General features: G+C 40.1%; 3 protein-coding genes and 1 non-coding gene across 12 annotated transcripts; 2 read left to right on the forward strand and 2 right to left on the reverse strand.

Annotated features, from left to right (window-relative positions):
- Nucleotides 1-541: 541 nt before the first annotated feature.
- LOC100843294 lies at nt 542-6,469 on the forward strand. Of its 4 annotated transcripts, none has more exons than XM_024455166.1 (12): nt 542-690; nt 1,692-1,853; nt 2,438-2,534; nt 2,622-2,788; nt 4,241-4,420; nt 4,505-4,630; nt 4,698-4,756; nt 4,880-5,174; nt 5,252-5,347; nt 5,420-5,475; nt 5,681-5,798; nt 6,073-6,469. In XM_024455166.1, the coding sequence occupies exons 2-12, from the start codon at nt 1,800-1,802 to the stop codon at nt 6,094-6,096; spliced, it is 1,272 nt and encodes a 423-aa protein (XP_024310934.1). In that variant the 5' UTR covers nt 542-690; nt 1,692-1,799; the 3' UTR covers nt 6,097-6,469. The 4 variants fall into 4 exon arrangements, 3 of the variants coding, with proteins under 3 accessions (XP_024310934.1, XP_024310933.1, XP_010238516.1); XM_024455165.1 differs by having other exon boundaries at nt 564-711; XR_001407417.2 differs by having other exon boundaries at nt 580-1,525; nt 5,420-5,528.
- Nucleotides 6,470-7,608: 1,139 nt separating this feature from the next.
- LOC100843596 (peroxisome biogenesis protein 1) lies at nt 7,609-16,416 on the forward strand. 5 transcript variants are annotated; one of them, XM_024462854.1, is made up of 16 exons: nt 7,610-7,952; nt 8,357-8,530; nt 8,976-9,075; nt 9,150-9,602; nt 10,421-11,056; nt 11,177-11,268; nt 11,427-11,500; nt 12,192-12,411; nt 12,572-12,665; nt 13,409-13,563; nt 13,913-14,119; nt 14,296-14,496; nt 14,699-14,824; nt 14,928-14,989; nt 15,277-15,394; nt 16,263-16,416. In XM_024462854.1, the coding sequence occupies exons 1-16, from the start codon at nt 7,752-7,754 to the stop codon at nt 16,293-16,295; spliced, it is 2,946 nt and encodes a 981-aa protein (XP_024318622.1). In that variant the 5' UTR covers nt 7,610-7,751; the 3' UTR covers nt 16,296-16,416. The 5 variants fall into 5 exon arrangements, with proteins under 5 accessions (XP_014757702.1, XP_024318624.1, XP_024318622.1 ...); XM_014902216.2 differs by lacking the exon at nt 16,263-16,416 and having other exon boundaries at nt 7,609-7,952; nt 14,931-14,989; nt 15,277-15,801; XM_024462856.1 differs by lacking the exon at nt 16,263-16,416 and having other exon boundaries at nt 7,609-7,952; nt 14,931-14,989; nt 15,353-15,801.
- Nucleotides 16,417-16,467: 51 nt separating this feature from the next.
- Nucleotides 16,468-16,540, reverse strand: TRNAR-CCG. Its single transcript has one exon. It is a non-coding gene; the product is annotated as a tRNA-Arg (tRNA).
- Nucleotides 16,541-18,150: 1,610 nt separating this feature from the next.
- LOC100822384 (GPI mannosyltransferase 1) lies at nt 18,151-21,154 on the reverse strand. Of its 2 annotated transcripts, XM_014902985.2 has the most exons (5): nt 20,816-21,154; nt 20,512-20,694; nt 19,269-19,293; nt 18,737-18,791; nt 18,151-18,659 (listed from the first exon to the last, which is right to left on the reverse strand). In XM_014902985.2, the coding sequence occupies exons 1-5, from the start codon at nt 21,096-21,098 to the stop codon at nt 18,345-18,347; spliced, it is 861 nt and encodes a 286-aa protein (XP_014758471.1). In that variant the 5' UTR covers nt 21,099-21,154; the 3' UTR covers nt 18,151-18,344. The 2 variants fall into 2 exon arrangements, with proteins under 2 accessions (XP_014758471.1, XP_003578661.1); XM_003578613.4 differs by having other exon boundaries at nt 18,737-19,293; nt 20,816-21,152.
- Nucleotides 21,155-21,178: the final 24 nt, after the last annotated feature.

Consider the following 21,178-nt stretch of genomic DNA (forward strand, 5'->3'; position numbering starts at 1 on the left):
GATTCAGTCAATATGTCAGTTTCAGTGTTGTCTACTTGTCTTCAATTTCTTTGTCGTCGGTTTCATTCCTTAGTCTTTAGTCTTATTTTACCAGCCCCCTTTGTTAGTTCCCTTGTTAGTTTATCAGTCTTGAGTACACTCCTTCACATTAGTCTTATTTTCTCAGTTTCTGATTTTTTTGAGTCTTACCATCATTTTAATTCTTATTATCATTCTCAGATTTTCAGTCTTAGTATCATTTTAAAATTTTGTATCAGAATATGTTTCTTTGTCAGTTTTAGTTTCAGTTTCAGAATGAGAATCAGAACTACATTTCCCCCTCTAGCATAGCTTGATGTAAATCAAATGAGGAGCAAGGCTCAGGGGAGAAGCCCAGCTTGTTTCACCGCAGGCATCAGTTTAGGAGGTCCACAAATAATTGTAAAGGCAAAATTGGAAGGAAAAGGCCAACGAGACCACGAAGCCCAACAAAACCAGAAAGCCTGTAGCAATCGGCAGACCCATCAGCATATCGAGTGCTAGGGTGAGACGAGGCGTTTCTATTTACAGCGATACTAAACAAACACGTGTCTCTTTTTGCATGGCCGAAAAACTGACTGATGACGAAAAGAAAATCAGCTAGCTGATAATTAGGCACTCCCAAAAAAAAAGGCGGAGAGATGTGAGCGCCGTCCCGGCGGCTAGTCGCCGGTGAGTCTCCAGTATCACCAGGTCTATTTCCCCTCTCGCTAGAGCCTTGAGTTTTATTCCCCTCTGATTTTGGTGGGATTTGGCCTCTCCGATCTGTTTCCCTCTTCGAATCGGGCCAGCATTGGTTTCGTTTTGTCGATTTGATTGACCACGGCTTCGGAGCACACGAGTGCTCTTTTCCTAGGTATAGAAAGGATGCAGCGGAGGGAGCCGCTCGGAAGAAGAATCTGTATGATCGATGTGCTGCAACATTTGGATTTGGAGTTGAGGGATGTGCAGTATCAAAACCATCTTCCGTAAGGAGCGTATTAGACGCCAGCTTGCTAGCAGAATTTGGGGGAGGTCCTAAAAGTGCACCTGGATGATGAAGGGTTCTGAATATCGATCGCGACCAATAAAAGTTCGAACTTTTCTTAGTAAAATACGAGAAATTCGCCAAGGTTTGTGCAAAATTGTTCATGAGGAGAAAGAGGATATTATGTTGATGGGAAAAAGGAATTGCAACATGGGGATTTGTCGATCGCGTCACCCGATCGGCATGGCCCGGGTACGAGCACGTGGTAATTATTTGAAAGTCCATCAGGAAGCTCCTAGGGTCCAGCTTGAGGAACTTTTTTTTCCTCAGAAAACAATAATGATGCCGGCTTGTTATTAGTGCCGGAACCATAGGAGTTGGATGGTGCGGCTTGTTGATGGGGAAAAGGAATTATAATCTAGCTGATTATTGTTGCATGCGGAGAATTTAAGTGGTGACTGGCTGCCTGGTGGCGGTGAAGAATTTCACTGAGGATGCGAGATGCACATGCATGATAATTCTCCAGGATACACACAGAAGGTTGGACTGTTTTATCATGTCCATGAAAATAAGGAAACCAATAGATATGGTCATAAACCTGCTAAACATTCTTGTAATTTGGAACTTCTATAATATTGTATATTTAAGTATATTATGTAACTTCGAATACTGATAGCTGAAATCATGTGCCGCAACTGCATTTCAGGTGTCCAACGACCTTGCCAACTGTGTCGGACTCCGTGAGAACACAGTCGTTGGGATCCACATTCGCGACAACCTTCCAACATCAGAGATTGTTGTGCTCAAGCTAGTGATGGAGGCCGAAGAAATTCTGAAATTCTGTACCTCGGATCATCTCGCCCACCAAGTATGCTACTTCAGCATCCCACCTTTTTCTTTTCTTTTTCATGTGGAAGATGTAGTCTTTGGTTATTTTCACCAAATAAAAGGTGGGCATTTGGGTTGGATGCTGGTGATGAGATCCTCATGATGATGTACTACTAGTGCTGTATCTCGATGAGGTTAATCTTTGTTTCTTTAGATGAGGTTAATCTTTGTAGGACCAGTACACTGTGGTGTATCTGAGTATCTCGATGTACTACTAGTATGTGGGCATTATGAACTTTTTCTAACAGACAGCACAAGTATCTAAATGTGTGAGTGAATGGTTTGGAAATTTGTGAATGCTTGTTAACTAGAGGTGGGGAAATGTAGTGGACTGTTAATGGGTTAACTGCGCCAAATGGTTTATAAATTTGGTTATGTTCATTAGAGGTGGGGAATGAATGTAGTGGATTGCTAGTGGGTTAACTGGGCTCAATAGTTTAGCAGTTGGATTCTTAGGCAGTAATTAAACCCAAGCCCCACCAACATACATTTTGAGAATGGTCAATTGACCAACCAATTTGTATACTTGAACATGCAAGCTCACTGTCACTTTTTGTTGGGCAGATTGGGATTGTGCACTTAAGTATGAGGTTTCCTGTGTCGAGAAACCAAAATAAAGTCGGAGAATTGAAAGTCGTCGGGGCACTCCCAATGGCCACAGGTTAATTATTTACATTATTCTTTTTTTTCATCTAATTCTAAAAGAGTTTGTGAATAACATGGTTCAATTCCTTCTTTGAGATTGTAGGTATGTTCTCTGCAAGGACAAGAACATATGTCAAGCAAGGTAACAAAGAAATCCAGATTGGAGTTGCACTTCACCGACCTATCTTCCACCCTGTGCTTCAACATCAACCTAAGACAACATTACTTGGATTTGCCAGTGTCTCTCACATAGTTGATGCTATTGTCCAGGTAATAAAGCAACACTAATGTGTCCTTATGAAATCTGATCATTATCTGAATCTGCCTTTTCAGATAAATCACCTTGTTTTTCTTTGGTGTGTCGAAATAAATCTCTGTTATGCTGTAGATGGTGATGTTAATAACATGTGGTGGTTCCTATCTTGTGCATTAACATGTGTTTCATGTCTAGTATTACTACTTCTGCAGTATCCTGAATGTATTTATCTCACTCGATATATACTTGCGATATACCTTTGTTGTTCTTCCTTTTCTTGGGTTGACAGGCAATATGTCATAGCTTGTTATTCCCTCCGACCCATAATAAGTGTCTCAGATTTAGTACAAAGTTGGTACAAAGTTGTACTAAGTCTGAGACACTTATTATGGATTGGAGGGACTACCTGCTAATGTATACTCTTGTCCTAACAAATTTACTAATCTCTGCTGTATAACGGTAATCAACAAGTCAACATCTGTCCTTGTTATCCCTGCAAAGTAAAATGCAAATAACCACGATCTTTTGAGTTGATGTTGTTGGGCTTGCTTTTCATGTAATAAGTGATAACTGTCAGGTGATTTTATGCTTTATTGATGCAGATATATCTGCATGCATTGTAGTCCCAGAAAGACAATTACTTCAGTATATGTTTTGGAAATAAAAAATATGTCCATCTTGATTTCTTTTGAGGACCACATGCCAATTGCCCATCTTTTTTGTGTGTGTGTGGATCACATGCCCATCTTTTATGTGCTACAAGCCTGTGACAAATGAGATTATGTTTGTCTGAGCTTCTGTATGAGTGTGTGTACAGTGTACTGATACCCATAAACGAGGAACCTAGATATTTCGCCCAAATACCACATGGCCGGAATCAGCAGCGTGTGATGGCTAGGTGTTTTTGTGCCGAGATTTGAGAAAAGGGAGCATCTGCTTGTTTATGCTGGTGGCTGCAGCAGGAGGCAAGGAGGTGGACGCTTAGATGCTTGACATCGGAGGCTTCGGTGGTGGCTGCTGGAGGTGTGTCTGCGTTCAGGAGAAGAAGCTTTAGGAGATGATCTGGAGAAGTGTGCAGCTAGGAGTGGGCACTGTGTACCACAGTGGGAGGAGAAAAGTTTCTGCAGGTGCACGCTGTGGTGGTGAATGGTGATAGCAGCACGGGCTCCACACATGCTGCTAAGCAACCTGCTGTGAATGCAAGAGGTGAAGAAAAAGAGTCTCTCGGCTCTGTTTCTGGAGTATTTGTGCGGTTCATCTGTGGTTACAGTAACGTGACAATGAGGGAGAATCAAGGTGCTGGGCAATTGCTCGAGAAATTTCCTTTAAATACCACATGTTACATCTACTCTTACTAGTCAACTTTACTTATAAATGTATTGTTAAATTGATTTGACATACGGTTGTATTGAGCCCTTCACTGAATAAATATGTAGTTACAAAATAGTAAACCACTGCCTTTATAGAAATTTGCAGTGTACAAGAGCTACCCACCCTCAAACTATGGCAAGTGTACGGTTGTCCTTTATGGCCCGTACAACAAAGAAGCAGTTGCCAGGGAAGTGGCTTGTTGTTTGAGGATGAGATTTGAATCCACAAGCGCAATACAATTTATAAAGGATTACCCTGATGATTCTGTTTCGGCGGTGAGTTTATTTTTCCTATTGCACATTGTTAACTTAATAGCATAATCTGTATATCATTCTATTTTTCTTTGTCATATAATTCAGGTTGATAAGTTTTTCCGAAGTGAAGCAGTGAGAGGGCCTTGTGTGCTCTTGATAGATAGATTTGACGAGGTCGCTCCTGAAGCCGGAAAAGGTTATACATACATCAGCATTGTGATAACTGCGAAGGTAACCCTCAATAAACTTGTCTCAGTTGGTTCTAGTTTGCATATAGCTAATTTGATATTTGTTACAGCTTAAATACACACTGGAAGAATCAATGAACTGCCCTAACTTTATCATCGCAGGAGCAAGGTTAGTTAAACTCTCACATTATTTTTATGTACCGGTGCACCTTACATAATTCTCCAAAATAACATTGTCTGTATGCCGCTATTAATTAATTATCGGTTGGAAATTGTTATGCATTTGTTTAAGGTGGAGATGCCTGGTAGAACCAGGTATTCATTCACGGGTCCGCGATGTGCTATTTTGTGGGCCTGAAGAGGAAAGGGAGGAGTGGGACGATGTGGGGACCTGCCTCCGGCATGTGATGACATCGCCCCACAGTGGAGGCCATAAACGTTGGAGCACACCGAACATTGTTCTGTATGGGCCTGTCGACATGTCGAACAACATATGTAGCTCATTTGCTGCATGCCGCTCACTCAAGATTGTTAGGATTGAAGCAGCAGACCTTCTCATGCAGTACAACCGTGTTGGAGTTGTTGCGGTAAAGAGAACTTATTTGATAGGCTGTTGATCTGTCTAATGTAAGTTGAGTTTTACTCGATTTGCTTAAAATTTCAGATATCTGACCTGTTTCTGAGAGCAACCTGTGAGAGACCTTCCCTGTTATTCATTGAAAGATTTGATACAGTTGCACAGCACCCAATGATAAATGAGGTACGAGTCGATAAAAAAACCTTGTGTATTCTATTTGGTTATTTCATAATGATTTTCAATCTTCTTTTGCAGCTATGCTTCCAGTTAGATAATCTGGACAGTCAGGTGCATGCGTTTGTTGCTGTTAGGTTAGTTCTAATTCCAATTAATCAGAGGGCTAATCACTGCCATGGTGAAAATAGTATGTCAGTGACCAAATATATAAATATCATCCATTTTGCAAGTATGGGAGTTATGATTTTCCATTAATGCCAGGAACATATACTAGTGGACATATCCTGTTTCTCTGAAGTACTTCTGATTTTTTTATTTTTTTATTTTTTTGCATTGCAGATGGTGGCAGCTGATAGATTCACAACTCCTGCAGGCTGGGAGACTTGACAAGCGCGTGTTCTGTGGCTCGTGTGGAATGAAAATGCCATGGGATTTTGTTGGGGACCGTTTGCTTCAGGTATTTATCTTTACTCTTAATGACCCAATTGCAGCTTTCCCTGTCATCCTCATGCATCTATATATGTACATGATCAACAGATAGCTGGGTGTTGAGAATTTCATTTCATTCATTCAGAATAGACATGCAAATCTCAAGAAGTTGATAATGCTGCTAATGTTTGTTTAATTGTGCCCATCTCTTTTGAGATGGGCATCTTGATTTATATCTGGAGCATACAAGCTTGTTTCATCAGTTTGCTCTATTCTAACTTAACTTGCAAATGATGATACAGCTCCAGCAGTCGAGCAGGGGATGATAGGGGCTCCAACTTTGTGGCGGGTGATTTACATGGAACATGCAGTCGATAGATGGCAGGATGGGCGCGTGTGGAGATTGATCGCATCACGTTTTTGCATTATAGATATATGCTTTCCAATGCAATACAATCGCTGCGTACGAACTGTGGTTATTTTACGTGAGTTCACTCTGCTTGATCACTTATTATGTAAACATGGAAGGTTAACCAGCCACCAACGACATAACAATGTGGCTCTATAACAATGCGGGGGGGACGATGACGATTGGCAGCCGGCCAGCCGCAAAGTTGCATTCGAAGAACAGGATTTCGCTCTAAGATTGTAGAAATGGATTCCGATGTAGGCCTAATTCTAATCTCTATTTGCCTGCTCTGCTCTGTTTATTTCCATTGTGAGTTGGAGATCTAACCAGAGGTCATTCTACTCCAAGAAAATCTGACACGTAGGCCCAAAACACAAATAGTAATAAGATAATAAATTTTGTCTAAGCGGCGGTGAAATGTGTGGCATTATAAAAGACACCAAAAGGTATGTTTGGGATGCCCTAGGGTAGGGTGATCATTGTTCGGACTCGACGGACGTGGTACAAGCTCTCTCAGTAGGTACTCAATCCATTGGCGCTGCCGCTGCGATCTATGAAGATTGTTTTGCCCTTCTGGAATCTGGATGAGCTAAGGCAATTCAAGGTGGAACATTGCTACCGGGATGCCAACAGTGTAGCTCATGAACTTGCTCGTGATGTAATCTATGAAATAAAGAGGTATTTTACGGGTAAAAAAAAGAAATATGTGACATTTTGTTAAATTACTCTTAAAAGGAAGTGCAACTTCCTTGCATGGTCTCGAGAGTACATGGTTATGCGGTTTGAGTTACCCGAAACCTAACTCAACATGGGCTAGCGATTTGAAATTCATTTGTCCTGTAGAAATTAAGAATGAGTAGAAGAGAAGGACTTACCATAACCGAAGCGCGTGAATGCACATAAGTACTCTTTTCCGTAATACCCTTCCATTGGAGCCCTTTGTGAGAGTTGCTCCCTCTTACATGCGACATGTGTTGAACGTGAAATTATCATCAATGGACACATGTTGTATGCAGTTAGGCCATGAAAAGCTCGTCTTAAAAGTGTACCTATTTTTTAGTAAAACCAAAAATGTAAAGGGTTTATTTTTAAGTGTACGGCTAGGTCTGATTTTTAAGCAAAAAATATAAATCGCAATCAGCAGTATTTGAGCCGTCGGATTTGTATCTGGGTATCATCCCTGCACTTCCATCTGAATCGTTCATTCCGATTCTTAAAGCAATTGACCACAAGTACTTTCTAACTTAAAAAACAGGCGATTTAAGCAAACCCTTATGACGGTGTTCAGTGTTCTCTCGACGGTCGAGATTGAACACGGCGAAGGGCAAGGACTCGGATCCAATAAGGGACGGATTGGAAAAGGTGAAATAACGGGACGGGTTGGGAAAAGGTGAAAACGAGACGGATCTCTCCAACAGGAGAGCCTCCGTTCTTCCCGTGCAGCGCACAAATAAGAAACCGCAAAGTCCCCGAGCCGGCCAAGCAGCAGCTCCAAGCAATCCATCAACCGCCTTCTGGCTGCTGCAATCCGTTCCGTACGTAGCCGGCCTCCGCTGATCGATCAGGCAGTCCATGGAGGTGGTGGTGCGCCCGGTGCCCGGCGTCCGGAGCTGCTTCGCCGCGCTCCCCCTCCCCGTCATCCAAGCCCTCGAGCGCACCGCCCCCTCCGGCTCCCTCCCCGCGGTCCTCGCCATCGAGCTGCGCACGCCCGACGGAGCATGCTGGCGCCTTGCTTGGGCAGGCGCCGTCTCCGCCTCCCCTAATGCCGTCGAAGTAAAAAGTCGCCACCTTTAATCTCTCTCGTTCCTCCTATCGCCCATATATATAGTGACCAAAGAGAAAAGAGTGTTTTGGTTTCAGCTGCTGCATGTTTATATTCCGGCGAGTGACTGGAATTTTTAAATCTGAAAGGTTCAGAATTAGAAGCTTTTGTAAAAGTTTGTCATCTTAACATCAAATGGTTTCAATGTGCTTCGTTGCTGATTTGTAAAGCATGCAAGTCCATCCTTGCATGGGATATTTTTTGGCAAAAATACTAGTAGATGTTTAGTTCTCAACGGCTAATGATTTTACCAACATTTTTCCATACTAAGGCCTTTTTGTCTATTCAATACACATTCTTCCGAGAATCTGCATTGCGACCCCCCATCCATATTCACACACATTCTTGTTTTCAGGTTTCTCAACAATTTGCTGGGTGTATTTTGTTAGCTGACAATACAAAAGCAGCACTTAGTGCTGTTCCTGTTCTGCCAAAAGCTAAATTTGTTTCTGTGGAGCCAATAAGTGAGGATGACTGGGAAGTATTGGAGCTTAACTCTGAGTTGGCAGAAGAGGCCATTTTGAAACAGGTAACAACATGTTGGTGCACCTTAACCTTCCATCAGTACTATCACCAAATCAGCATAACAACTAAGTGCAAGTGAACATTTTTTTTTTGGAGAAGACAAGGTGGACATTTAGAGTGCTGCTGGACAGTGTTTTCTTTTCTACAATAAAATGTGCCTCACAGTGTGTTGCTTCATAAAAGTCCAGAGATAAATCAACACATTTTATTAGTTTTTCTTCCATTGGAAACTTACATACAAAATAGCTACTAAAACAGCCTTTTACATGGAAGCATCTTTTTACTTTTTTTTTACTTTTTCATGAATTAGGATAGTCCAGCGTTACGGGTGAACTATCCTATGCAAAATTCTTAAATAAGTCGCAGTTCCTATATCTCTGCCTCTTAACTTTTAACATTCTTCTTCTTGAGTTATTTATGCTTGATGTCCAATTTTTTTTTTAATGTAGGTTGGTATTGTTTATGGTGGTATGAAATTCCCATTATGGCTGCACAACCATAATGTTGTGGAATTTCTTGTTGTTTCATCATCACCTAGTAACTCGATAGGTGAGTCCACTCAATAAGGTATCATTTTTTTTGTTTATGTGTTAACAGTTGTGTGTCCTAATCTTTTTTCTTAGTTCAACTTATTCCTGGAACTGAAGTTATTGTCGCGCCAAAGAAAAGAAAAGATGAAGTGAATTCTCATAAGTGTGAACAAGATGTACTCAAACAGCCCCATAAAAAGGCACTCCTCCGTGTACAGGAAGCAGGAGGGAAATATGTACATCAATTTGAATACAACGGAATTCAACTGGGTGTGTTTGTTACATATGTTGTACAAATACACCCAGATACTGCTGCAAATTTGTCTCTCAGTGATCTTCAGCTGGTCAGTATCACTCCTAAATTTTCACCAAAGGAGAGTACGGGAAATGGAAAAGGATCTGATCAGCAGATTAAGGGTTCAGTGCGTGGTGTAAACAGTGGTAGGCGCATTGTTGTCCATATCATATTATTAGATTCTGTTGCTAAAGAGCATATTATGCTTCCTCAATCCATCTGCTGTTACATTGGAACAGGAGTTCATTCATGTAAGTTTCCTTTAGATCCTGCAGTTGTTGGCCTAGTGTCTACACCTATTTTTTTTATAGCATAATGATCATTCAATATGTGAAGCATATTATGGTTAATCAATACATCTACTATTTCATTGGAACAGGTTGGCATTCGTTTTACTGTACTCTCTCCGATCCACTCCCTCCGTTTCTAAATTCTTGTCGTCGTTTTAGTTCAAATTTGCACTAAAACCACGACAAGAATTTAGGAACGGAGGGAGTACAGCTTTGTACTAAAGTTGTACTAAACCAGCGACACTTATTATAGATCGGAGGGAGTATCTATTTTTGGTACTATATAATGATATAACTATGATTGTCAGGCCTGTTATTCATCTCAACTCCATCCTCTATTTCATTGGAATAAAAACCAAGAAAATTTATTTTAGATTCTGATATCTTTTTAATTATATAACAACGGCTAATATGATCAAATTGGTGCAGCCGTCTTGTGTTCCATCAAAGATATTATTTTCATTAGCTTAATTATTTTCTTCTTGTTATGATTTTGTTACTGGGTTGACTAAGGTGTGTTATGTTATGTGAACTCCATTGATTACAAAACAAAAGAAGACACAGCCCCTTGAAGGCCTTAATTTTTAGCTAAACGGGAGGAAGAGCTTTTACTTTCTTTACTCCCTAATATTGGTGCAATACAAGTGAAACAGTGTATCTATGTGCAACATAATGAAAAATAAGCAGACAAATTAATAACACCATTGTGCAGGATATTCTATGACTGATGTTTCAAAAAAATTATTTTAGCACAACTAACGGTTCGAGTTTCTCTGTAGGGGTTTATGTGCAGAGATTCTCGCCCATTGTAAACAAGAACGCACAGTCAATAACAATTTCTCCAGTCCACTTTAAGGTGTTGGAGAGAAATGCTGATGATACCTGTGTGTTGGACTCTCAAGGACAGGATATTTGTCGAACGGGTGAGATGCCTTCACCTGCTTGTTCTTCCCTTGGTGATAAAATCAGCATGTTGTGTGAGTTCAATGACATTACTGCAATTCCAAATAGGGTGGAAAGTTCTAAGTTGAAGCAGGAGAGATCTTTCATCAGATCATGGATTATTGGGCAGTTAAAGGAGATCTCCTCGCAAATTACCCAACTTGAACTGAATACAGTGCTTCTGCCGCCTGAAACATTACTTCACTTTCAAGTGATTGATCACAGAAGAGGCAGTCCTGTTGACCTCATTTACCTATTGACAATTACTTCTGGTTTTGGTGTCAAGCACGAAAAAATTGAACTGGTCATGGCAACTGAATATGGCACTGATAGCTTTGAACGGGCTCTTCAGAAGTTGGAGTTGAATAGGGCCATATCCCTGGATTCAACAATGGAACGAACAAGGACGTCCTTTGACAAAAGTGTTTTTTCTTTAAGTTGGCTGGAGGTTGAATTTTCTGATATCACAAAAAGTAAACCCTTTTATTGCCTTCTTGGTCTAGCTTCTATATATTGTGATTCATGCTCCTGGTTATCATTAGCCTACTAACAGCATCCAGAAGTTGACTGAATCTTGATGCATTTCTCTGCAGGATTAAGTGTCCTTCTGTCTTCAACATCTCTTAAATTATTGAGTAGAATAAACTGCCCCTGCCCAGGAAATGTTCTTATCTACGGCCCTCCAGTAAGTGCACTTTCGTACCTTTAAAGGTTTTCAGAATCTGGCTAATCTGGCTCAAAATATTTATTTATTTTGCACTAAGGGCAAGTTCCTTCTGAAATGTCTTTCATTTCTTCCTCTTCTTTCGTACTGATTATTCTGTTCCTTTTGTCTCATTTCAGGGTTCTGGGAAAACAACCTTATGCAAAGCTGTTGCAAGACACTTCAAAGAGCATACAGAAATTCTGGCTCATGTGTAAGAAAATTAGTCAGCAATATGTGCTACTTGGCATGATTCTCATTTCCATTTTGGCTGCCAAGTGCCAAGTTGTTGGGTGGACTCATAGCTGGCAAACTGCAGTTACACCAAAATTTAAACAATAGAACATCATAATAGTGACTGCCTTTTTATTCTTTTACTCATACTTTTGTAGTTATACCATATATTCTCAGGGAGCATACCATGTGGTACTTTGAGGGATAAAACCTACTCAGTTGGTACCGAACAAGTTGAGTAGTTTCCAGGGGTCGGGGATGAAAATAATGGTGTGGCGTTTCATAGTAGGATGCACCAATTGGTTTGAGGGATGAAAACATACTCATTTGCTACCGAACAAGTTTAGTAGTTGCCAACGAAGTAATTGGTGGGTGTAATTCAGGCCTAAGTTGTTCTGTTTCTTTTCCAAAAACATTTTTTGTTTACTTTTGGGGGAACAGACTGAGTGTTTGTGGTAATGAACAAAAACATGGTAGTATAATGTCAAACTTGGGTAAGGCCAAATAGTAGCTTAAACATATTTTTCTCATCAAAGAGGGAAGAAGCAATAACTATTGACGCCTGGTTCGGTGGACCTAACAGCTTCATTTAAGTTGGACATAAATATGCTTCCATGCAACTGAGCATTTCTTTGTGTGGTATCAATATGTGTATATTTTCTCATATGCAGGGTTTATGTAGCATGCTCAAAGCTAGCTATTGAGAACAATAAGAACCAACTTCAGGCAATTGCAGACTGTATCTATGAAGCTATTGTCCACTTCCCTTCAATTCTAGTATTCGATGATCTGGAAAGTTTGATTTCATTCTCCTCAGAGAACAAAAAATCACAATCATCCAATCCTAGTGCTATTGTGAAATATTTGGTAGATGTGCTAGATGATTACAGAGTAAGTCTGTCCCTAAAATTCAGTCCCATCATCTATTTCATTTTTTGCAAGAAAACACCCATCAGTTTTCAGGGCTATTGTGAAATATTCTCATTTGTTATTTTACTGCTAACTACTGTCTGTTTTTTTTCTCACTAACATGTCTTCATAATCTGCGTAGGATAAAAGCCATGGCATGTGTGGACATGGACCTGTTGCATTTGTGGCTTCAGTTAAGTCACTTAAGTGTCTTCCTCAAGAATTGACTTCCTCAGGTTTTTCTCCCTTTCATATTTCTCCAATCTAAGCTCAATACTTTTTCCAAGAATATGCAAGAGATCTGCATATAATTTCATCCATTAGAAGAATCTTGAATTCAACAAGTTGCCTGTAGGTGAGACAAGTTGGACAGTAGGTTAAAAAAAATACGATATACAAGTTACCTAACTTACTGCCCATCTAAGAAGGGCTAGCTTGATATATCACTTTGGAGTAGACCTGGGCATTGGGTGGCCCGGCCTGACGTTCGACGTCCCGGGCTGGGCTCGGTCTTCACTTTTGTGCCTGAAGCCCAGCCTGACACCCCCAAAAAAGCCCTGTAGAGTAAAAAATTTGGTACTCCGTATTATGTTTTGAAAAATAGGTGCAAAAGCTCATTTTTTTATACCGAAAATGATTAAATAAATATTTTTATAATAGGGAAAAGTCTTTTTTGGGGTTTTGGACCAGGGCTTGGGGTTTTAGGGTCAGACTTTCTGAAGCCCGGCCAAAACCTGGCCCGGCCCGGTTTATGCCCAGGTCTAGTTTGTAGCTACCTGTCTAACGGTGTTGAGCCTCGCAACCTAGCTCTAAAGTCTGCACTGTTCCTTGTTCTCTGCCATGAGCGCCACAATAGAAGCCCACGTGACACTGAAAACGTAGTCATTGCGTTGCTTCCAGATGAGCTATATTGGGAGCAGTTCTGGTCATTTTAAACCCTCTACAAAAAATTGTCAACACAATAAACTTTACTTTTCAGGGAGATTTGATCTTCATGTCCAACTTCCTGGTTTATCTGTTCCTGCACGTATCGAGATACTGAAGCAGACAATCGACAAGCTTCACTTAAGATGTTCTGAGGAAATTGTCAGCGACATTGCTTCAAAATGTGATGGATATGATGCATATGATTTGGTAATGATTTTCTTCTTATGAGTTCCTTTATGAAAAGTTCTTTATTTTTCCCTTGGAAGTTCCGATGTTTGGAGTCTATCATAACAACTTGAACTTCTGGGTGAGTTAAGTGCATAAACTTGGCATGGTATCAAAAGCTGATGCCCTAAGGTTGGGACCTGGCTAAGCTTTTGCGTTCACATAATAGGCCTGTTGGAGCCAAGACATAACAGGGGCATGCTTCCATTCTGTTTTTCCTTGTGGCGTGGGTTGCATATGTCTGCCTGATCTGTAATGTTGTTGACTTGTTGTACACTTGTCTTTCTCCTGTTTTGTATTTCACCATGCCTTATCTACTCTTGTATTGTAGGAGATTTTGGTTGATAACGCTGTGCTTTGTGCTTCTGATCGTTTGCTTGGGTCTTCTAGTATAAATCTGGTGGAAGAAGATTTCCTGAAAGCCATGGTGGACTTTTCTCCTATAGCAATGCGCGACATTAGTAAATTTTCTCCTGAAAATATCAGTGGATGGGAAGATGTTGGAGGACTTTCTGAAGTTGTAAATTTTATAAAAGAGGTATATATACATTATAATTCCTTGTATATACTTATATTACATGGATGATATGAATGATATTCTTAACAAATCTTCATATCTTATCTAAGGCTCAGGAAACAGAGTGTGACTAATTTCTATGTGTATTGTTCAAGAGATTTCTGCTTACCTTTTATTCTTGTTCTTCTTCACTGCAGACTATTGAGTTGCCACTAAAATATCCGAAGTTTTTTGCTGGGGCTCCTGTAAGGCTGCGATCAAACATCCTCCTGTATGGCCCAACAGGCTGTGGCAAAACCCATGTTGTGAGGGCTGCAGCTGCTGCATATTCTTTACATTTCATTCGAATCAAGGGGCCAGAGTTGATGAATATGTACATTGGTTCTACTGAGCAATATGTGAGGAACCATTACAAATTATCATTCCATTTGCTCTGCCTTTTTTAGTGTTTCTGGATAGATTAATGATGTACCTTGTACAATATCTTGCATATCCGTAGTTGACGATAGGCAGCCAATCAGTAAAAGATAGAAATATTCTAAAAAAAGAAAACAAAAAAAAATTGAAATTGAGTTCTGATTGTAAAGCTTTTATGCACAGGTTCGTGATACGTTTGCAAAGGCAGCTGCGGCAGCACCTTGTTTACTTTTCTTTGACGAATTTGAGTCTCTTGTACCACAGCGAGGAAAACATGGTACGCAAGTTACTGACCGCGTTGTCAACCAGGTAAATAAACCGAGACTTCACTGCTGCTTAATAACAGCTATCTTGCCTATATGATTTGAAACAAAATTATGATATTGCTTACTTGATTATTATTATTTTGCAGTTTTTGACTGAATTAGATGGTGTAGAAGCTCTGACAGGAGTCTTTGTATTTGCTGCCACCAAGTAAGTTTATAAAGGGAAACGGATGCATTATCTGTTCCAGCAAAGTTGGGTTTAAAACGTAGGCAGGATCCAGCAGGTTTTCTTCAGTCATGTATCGTTCTTACCTACCATCTAAAATAGAGGATAAAATTCATACTTTGCTAAGTAACCTATTCATTCGAAAAGAAATAACCTTCCCCAAGAGCTGTACTGATTCTCTGACAATATTGATTAGGCACCTTTTTTCTAAGAAAAGCAAGCACACATGCTTGTGAATAGTAATTTTGGTTGCGTCTTTTCATACACAGCAAGCCACGCGAAATTGATGCTGCGCTATTACGACCTGGAAGGTTTGATCGTCTTGTCTTCTGTGACTTTCCACAGTGGGATGAGCGTCTGGGAATCCTCAGGGTGCTCTCCAAGGAGGTTAATTTTCTTTTTGAATGTTATTTCATTTATCACTATATATAGGTATGACATGGTGTGTTCAACATGATGAGGATATTTCTTGTCTCGCCAATTTACCATAGTTTTCTAGTGAGGAATAATAGAACAATTTATCGTAGACAGCATATTAAGTTGTACAACTAACCCGGCCATCTGGATTGGTTTAGGGAGCACTTTGTGTTGACAATATTTTTCTGTGTAGACAACAGAGAGTTAGGAGTCTCCCGTGGCTGTGAGATCCATACGATCTTCAGATGGAGTGATTGGTAGATATAATCCATATCTAGAACAATGCAACTATTTCTTTCTGAACTGACAAATGTGACATACAGTATATATCCTCCTATTGACATACTTTGAAATACATTATTAGCTCGTTTGGCACATATCATTTCGGACTAGAATCATGGAATTCATTTTGGATTCCAGAAACCAACTTGTTTGACTGGCGCATAATGGGTACATGAATTCAATCTGAAATTCCATGAAATCACACTATAACTAAGCCCAGTTCCTCTCTAAAAGTCATCATTTCTCTGGAATTGTCTCTCACTCTATAAATCCATGCGGCAGACAAACATGATTGTTGAATCCAAAATTTACCAAACATGATTTTTGAAGCCAACGTACTGGAACTAAAATTACTTTTCTTGTACATGTAGCATGTCTGTCACAAGTTTGTGGCGCGTGAGTGTGCCGGTGCAGAGGCTGCACTTGTAACTGGGTGCACTTGCAATTTTGAATATTTTTTTTTTGAGGGAAGCTTGCAATTTTGAATAAGTACTGATCAATTCATCTTCGGAGATCCTTTCTTTCTTTTCTTTTCTTTACCAGTTGTTCCCTGCAGCCCACAGGAAATGTTCTTGCCCAATCTTGGTGACCAACGATGCTGGGCATGCGTTCTTCCAGCCCATCGAACCTGTGTATACTGCCAAGCCCATACCATCGGAAACTGGCCATTCACGCGTGTATGATCAGCACAAACATACAACATTTCAGGCTCAAAATTGACACGCAGAGTTCAGAAATAGAACTTGTCAAAAATGGAAAAACGACCACGCTGGGACTCGAACCCAGAATCTCCCGCTCCGGAGGCGAGCGCCTTATCCATTAGGCCACGCGGTCTTCTTGTTAAAGAATTGCACCAGGTTTCTGCTAGACTGTACAACAAAGGATGTCTCAATTTTGACCGAATTTGAATACATCTATACATTAAGTCATGTCTAAATACATCCAAATTTTGACAAATTTAAGACATCTTTTGTTGGGCGGAGGGAGTATCTTATATAAGAAACTCAAGTATGGTTAGGTTTCTTATTTTCGAATCAGTTGAAGAAATATAGCTATAAAAGTTGGTACAAATTGATAAAACAAGAAAAGGCTAGTTGAAAAGTTTAAATCATTATGATCCACCAAAATGCCAAACGCAACCGTGATCCGCCACAAGATGGATGCAGATTCAAGTATAATGTGTTTTCAGATTTAAGGGCCTCTTTCGTTTGAAGGATTTTTTTATATAAGAATTATGGACGATATTTTTTTTTCTTTTGTGGATTGTTTGATTTGTAGAATTGAATCCCATAAGCAATTTCTAAGGATTTCTTTGCACTTCATTGGATAGGAAATTCTCTATCCACTCAAAGTTTTTGTTCTTCAACCAATTAAATTTGTTGCTATCACGAACATGTAGGATTTGAAAGGGCATAATTTTGCAATCCTGTTTTTTTTTTTCTATTCTTCTCTTTTTCCTATCGTGTGAATGAAAGTGACCCTATTGTGGCTAATATAAACTTTGGTTACTAGAGAAAAATCCATAAATGCCACTCAAATTTTTCTCAAATTCTTATATACCACTCAAAATTTGTGGCTTCCAAATATACCAATAAAAATTTGTTCGTTGTACAATTTCACCACTACAATCAGTTGACCGTTAGTTTACCATCAAGTGGTTGTTGAGAAGACGATTTTGCCCTTAGCCTTGTTGATTTTACCCTTGTGATGTAGCTAGCATATTAAAAAGCATGACAATATCACAAATTTTCAGAATAAGTTTCGGTTTGAAAATTATACAGAGATGAAATGTAAGAATGAAAATAGCATAGATATTTAAGAAGAGACCCTCTTATTTAGCAAGCATCACAATTTTCAGAATAATCTTTAATAACAAATACGCAATTTTAGCACAATCTTACAATTATCACAAACACTATGCTCAAATCATTTCAGCCTACTTTCACAATTTTTTTGCTATTTCACGCTTGAAGTTATACATACTGCTCTATGTTCTTGCTTAAATTCATTTTTAAACTTTGTGTTCTGTTCATGCTTAAATTTTGTTCCGGATATACTGGTTGCATCATATGGTCAGAAATGTCTTCTCAACAACCACTTGACAATCAACTAATCGGATTGGTAAATTACCTGGTGCAAAATTTCAGTGGCATATTTGGAAAATAAATGAAATTTTGAGTGGTATATGAGCATTCGAGCTACTTAAGAGTGGTACATATGGAATTTCCTCCGGTTACCAAGAGTAGCAATGAATTTCAACTAACATTTTTTTCCAATTCTATTATTTCAACATATTTATATTTATCTTTAGTCTTACAAAGATTCAAGTTGGTGGCCGTCTATTCACTCCACAAAGATTACCCTGTAGCTTGTCGAGGAATCCTTGTAATTGCCACACATTCGATGTGTTACACACTATCTTTTGCTTGTTATTTAGCCAAAAATTGAAAAATATGAAGAACAGCTCATGCAAAACATATTTTAATTTCGTAGCAAAACACGTGCATTTAGCTAGTTATACTAAAACCAATGTTACAGGATGCAACATACTCCGTAGATAAGATCTAGTACAGCAAACTATCGGGATCCATGCTTCAAGAATGCATCATCAGCTGACAAAGAGAAAACATTATATGGCCTATTCCTTCTTGGTTGTAATCTTGCTACGAGACTTCACCGGTGCCAAGAAAAGTGGGGTGTACTTGTGGTGCTTGATCACCATGATCATAACGAAGGTGTTTGCAGCAAGGAACACAAGACCTGCAACCCAGAGCTGTACAAAGACATTTTGGCCCTTGAATTCAAGCAGGTAAGCCCACATCAGCCAGTGCAGCTGGGACCCCATCCACACCAGTATGCAGGACAGACCCTTCCACTTCAGCTTCATGCTGGTCCAGGGGAGGACGAGGGGTACAAGGCAGAAGAACCACACAAAGTACTGCGCTGTCATAACCTGCTCATCGCCAAAGAAACAATCAATATTTTAATGTACCAGAGTTTCACAAACAGGAAATATCTAATATCTCTTACCTTGTTAAAAGCAACGAATGCGACTGTTTGGAGAAACAGGCAAAATGGAAGATCCCTAGAAAAGCGTAGGATGAGTGCCAATTGCACAATCAGCTGCGGAAGGAAAGAAGCAAGCTTCTGTATGCTTGAGAACCCTCGCTGATGGTGCAGATATATGTGATAAAAATATATCGAGAAATTATGTCTTGGATCAGTCCGAGTAAGATGGTAGAGTAGCGCTTCATTTAGAAACTCCCAGCCATACAGATAAAAGAAAACACCGGTCCAAGCAAAAAACATGGATCCTGAGAGTAACCCAAACAGTATAGTATCTTTTGTGATGAGGCTACTAAGAGAAGTCCATAGAGTGGCCAAAAGTGATTTTGGTTCTTCCACATTTTCATTTGCTTTGTTACTTTGTAACTTTTGTTTGGAACTCAATTGTGTAAGAATAGGCCTACCAGCAGGACCAGCATAATTCTTGCTGAGAACTATAACAAACGGTATTGCATATATAATTGGGTATATTCTGAAGTGCACAATCAGCCCATACCAGAATGCTGCTTGCAGTACTCTACCTGCAGAAGATAATCAAACTGTAAGATGCCATGCAAAAAATCTACAAACAAGAATTCTTTACTTTATTTTCAAATATTCCTACTACATTTGGCAGTAATACTGGCAAATTACTGAAACATTCATACTATCATACAAGTTGCTGCAGAGTAAAAAATCTATAAGCTACTGGAGAAGTTATAAGCAAGCGAACCATTTGCCTCGTATGTTTCACTTCATAAACTAGATTATAAACCTGAATGTCTGTATAAACGCATCGACTCAACCAAATGAAGAAAAGAGTAAAAAGAAACTGAAATAACGACATTAGACTTTTAATAAAAAGAAGGACTGAATTCTGAAGCAAAGGTACTTGAGCTATTGAGCAACAAGTACCAATGATTTTCAAGGAGAAACAAAGAACAGGTACAGAGAATAGAGCAATGTATAAGAAGCAAATTATTTGCTATGTGGTTTTCTAATTGGGGTGGTAGTAGTGAACTAATTCATTGGCCAGGAATCGACAAACTACATTTGCCCAAAAGTGATACGAATTTTCCATGTGCTTCAAGACTCTAGTACACTTTTCCTGGATTATTTGTGCATCCTTCTACTGAGAGGGTACCATTATGTATTTCATTTCAGAAGCAAAACTGAACTTTGTATGCAAGGTTGCAATAACAGCTGGCAGAATCAGGAGCAGCTCGCGGGTTCTGTGAGTCCAGGTTAGCAAGGCCTGGTACTTTCTAAACATAAGCTTTACAGATATAAGCTAAATAATGAGATTGATCCAAAAGACGGAGTACTAATTGCTAATGTTCTAAATATAAGCTTTACAAAAATATAGATGATACTTTTTAACAAAACATAATTAAAAACATCAGGGGATAAACTATTTTGAAAATCTAACATCAAGGAATAAATTCATTCCAAAAGGAAAAAAAAATCAGGGGACCAACTAAATATGCATAAGATCAGTCAAATCTTTTACATCTCTGTTGATATGTACTCCCTCCGTTCCTAAATTCTTGTCATCGTTTTAGTTCAAATTTGAACAAAAACCAGCACAGCTGCAAAAAACATGCAGTATGCACTGATTCATCAGAGCACAGGCTGACAGCCTGACACACCAGAAAGTAGAAACAAATAACTCTGTCACGATACCACGACTTCTACCGATAGTGAAGTTAATAAATGTAGCAGTTACTGAACAAACAGCAAAAAGGATTCAGAGCTTACACCCTTCATCAAACATAGGAGGATCCAGAGTATGGCAGCGCAGACTACAGGCTCGCAGTTTCCTCTTGTGCCAATGGTGAACGTGAAGGGGTTGAACAGCCAAGCTGCCACGGACCAGATCCGCGTCTTCTCAGGGATCCCTCGTAGTGTCAGAATGTTGTCGATGAACAACCCAACGAGCAAATCTGCAAAACAGAAAATAACCAATTTCATGAATAACCCTCGTCCCTCGCGAAAGAAAATGCCATCGAGGGTAACTAACTGCAGATACAGACTGCAGGGTGTGCGCGAGCAGTGGCGGCGTACCTGCGGCGGAGAAGAGGAGCTTGCCCCAGGCAGGGTGGAGGAGCGAGTTAGGGAGAAGGAGGAAGGCGAGGAGCGGGGAGTAGCGGTATGTGGCGCGTGCGAACGGGGACCAGCCGGCGGCGACGGAGGCCGCCGCGTCAGAGAAGACCAGGTAGTCGACGTCCGTGTACCGCACCTCCAGATGCGCATCTTGCCACTCCCCGTAAGCCACCAGGGCGAGCCGCAGTGCGGCGGACGCTACCATCAACCACCGGAAGGTCGTCGAGGCGGCGGCGGAGGCCATCGTCGCGGGAGCAGATCGCCGAGCAGATTCGCGGCGCGGCCTTGCGGGGCAGTTTAGTAATTTTCAATCGTTCACGGGCG

This window comes from Brachypodium distachyon, chromosome 4, assembly GCF_000005505.3.
Source record: "Brachypodium distachyon strain Bd21 chromosome 4, Brachypodium_distachyon_v3.0, whole genome shotgun sequence".
NCBI lineage: Eukaryota > Viridiplantae > Streptophyta > Magnoliopsida > Poales > Poaceae > Brachypodium > Brachypodium distachyon.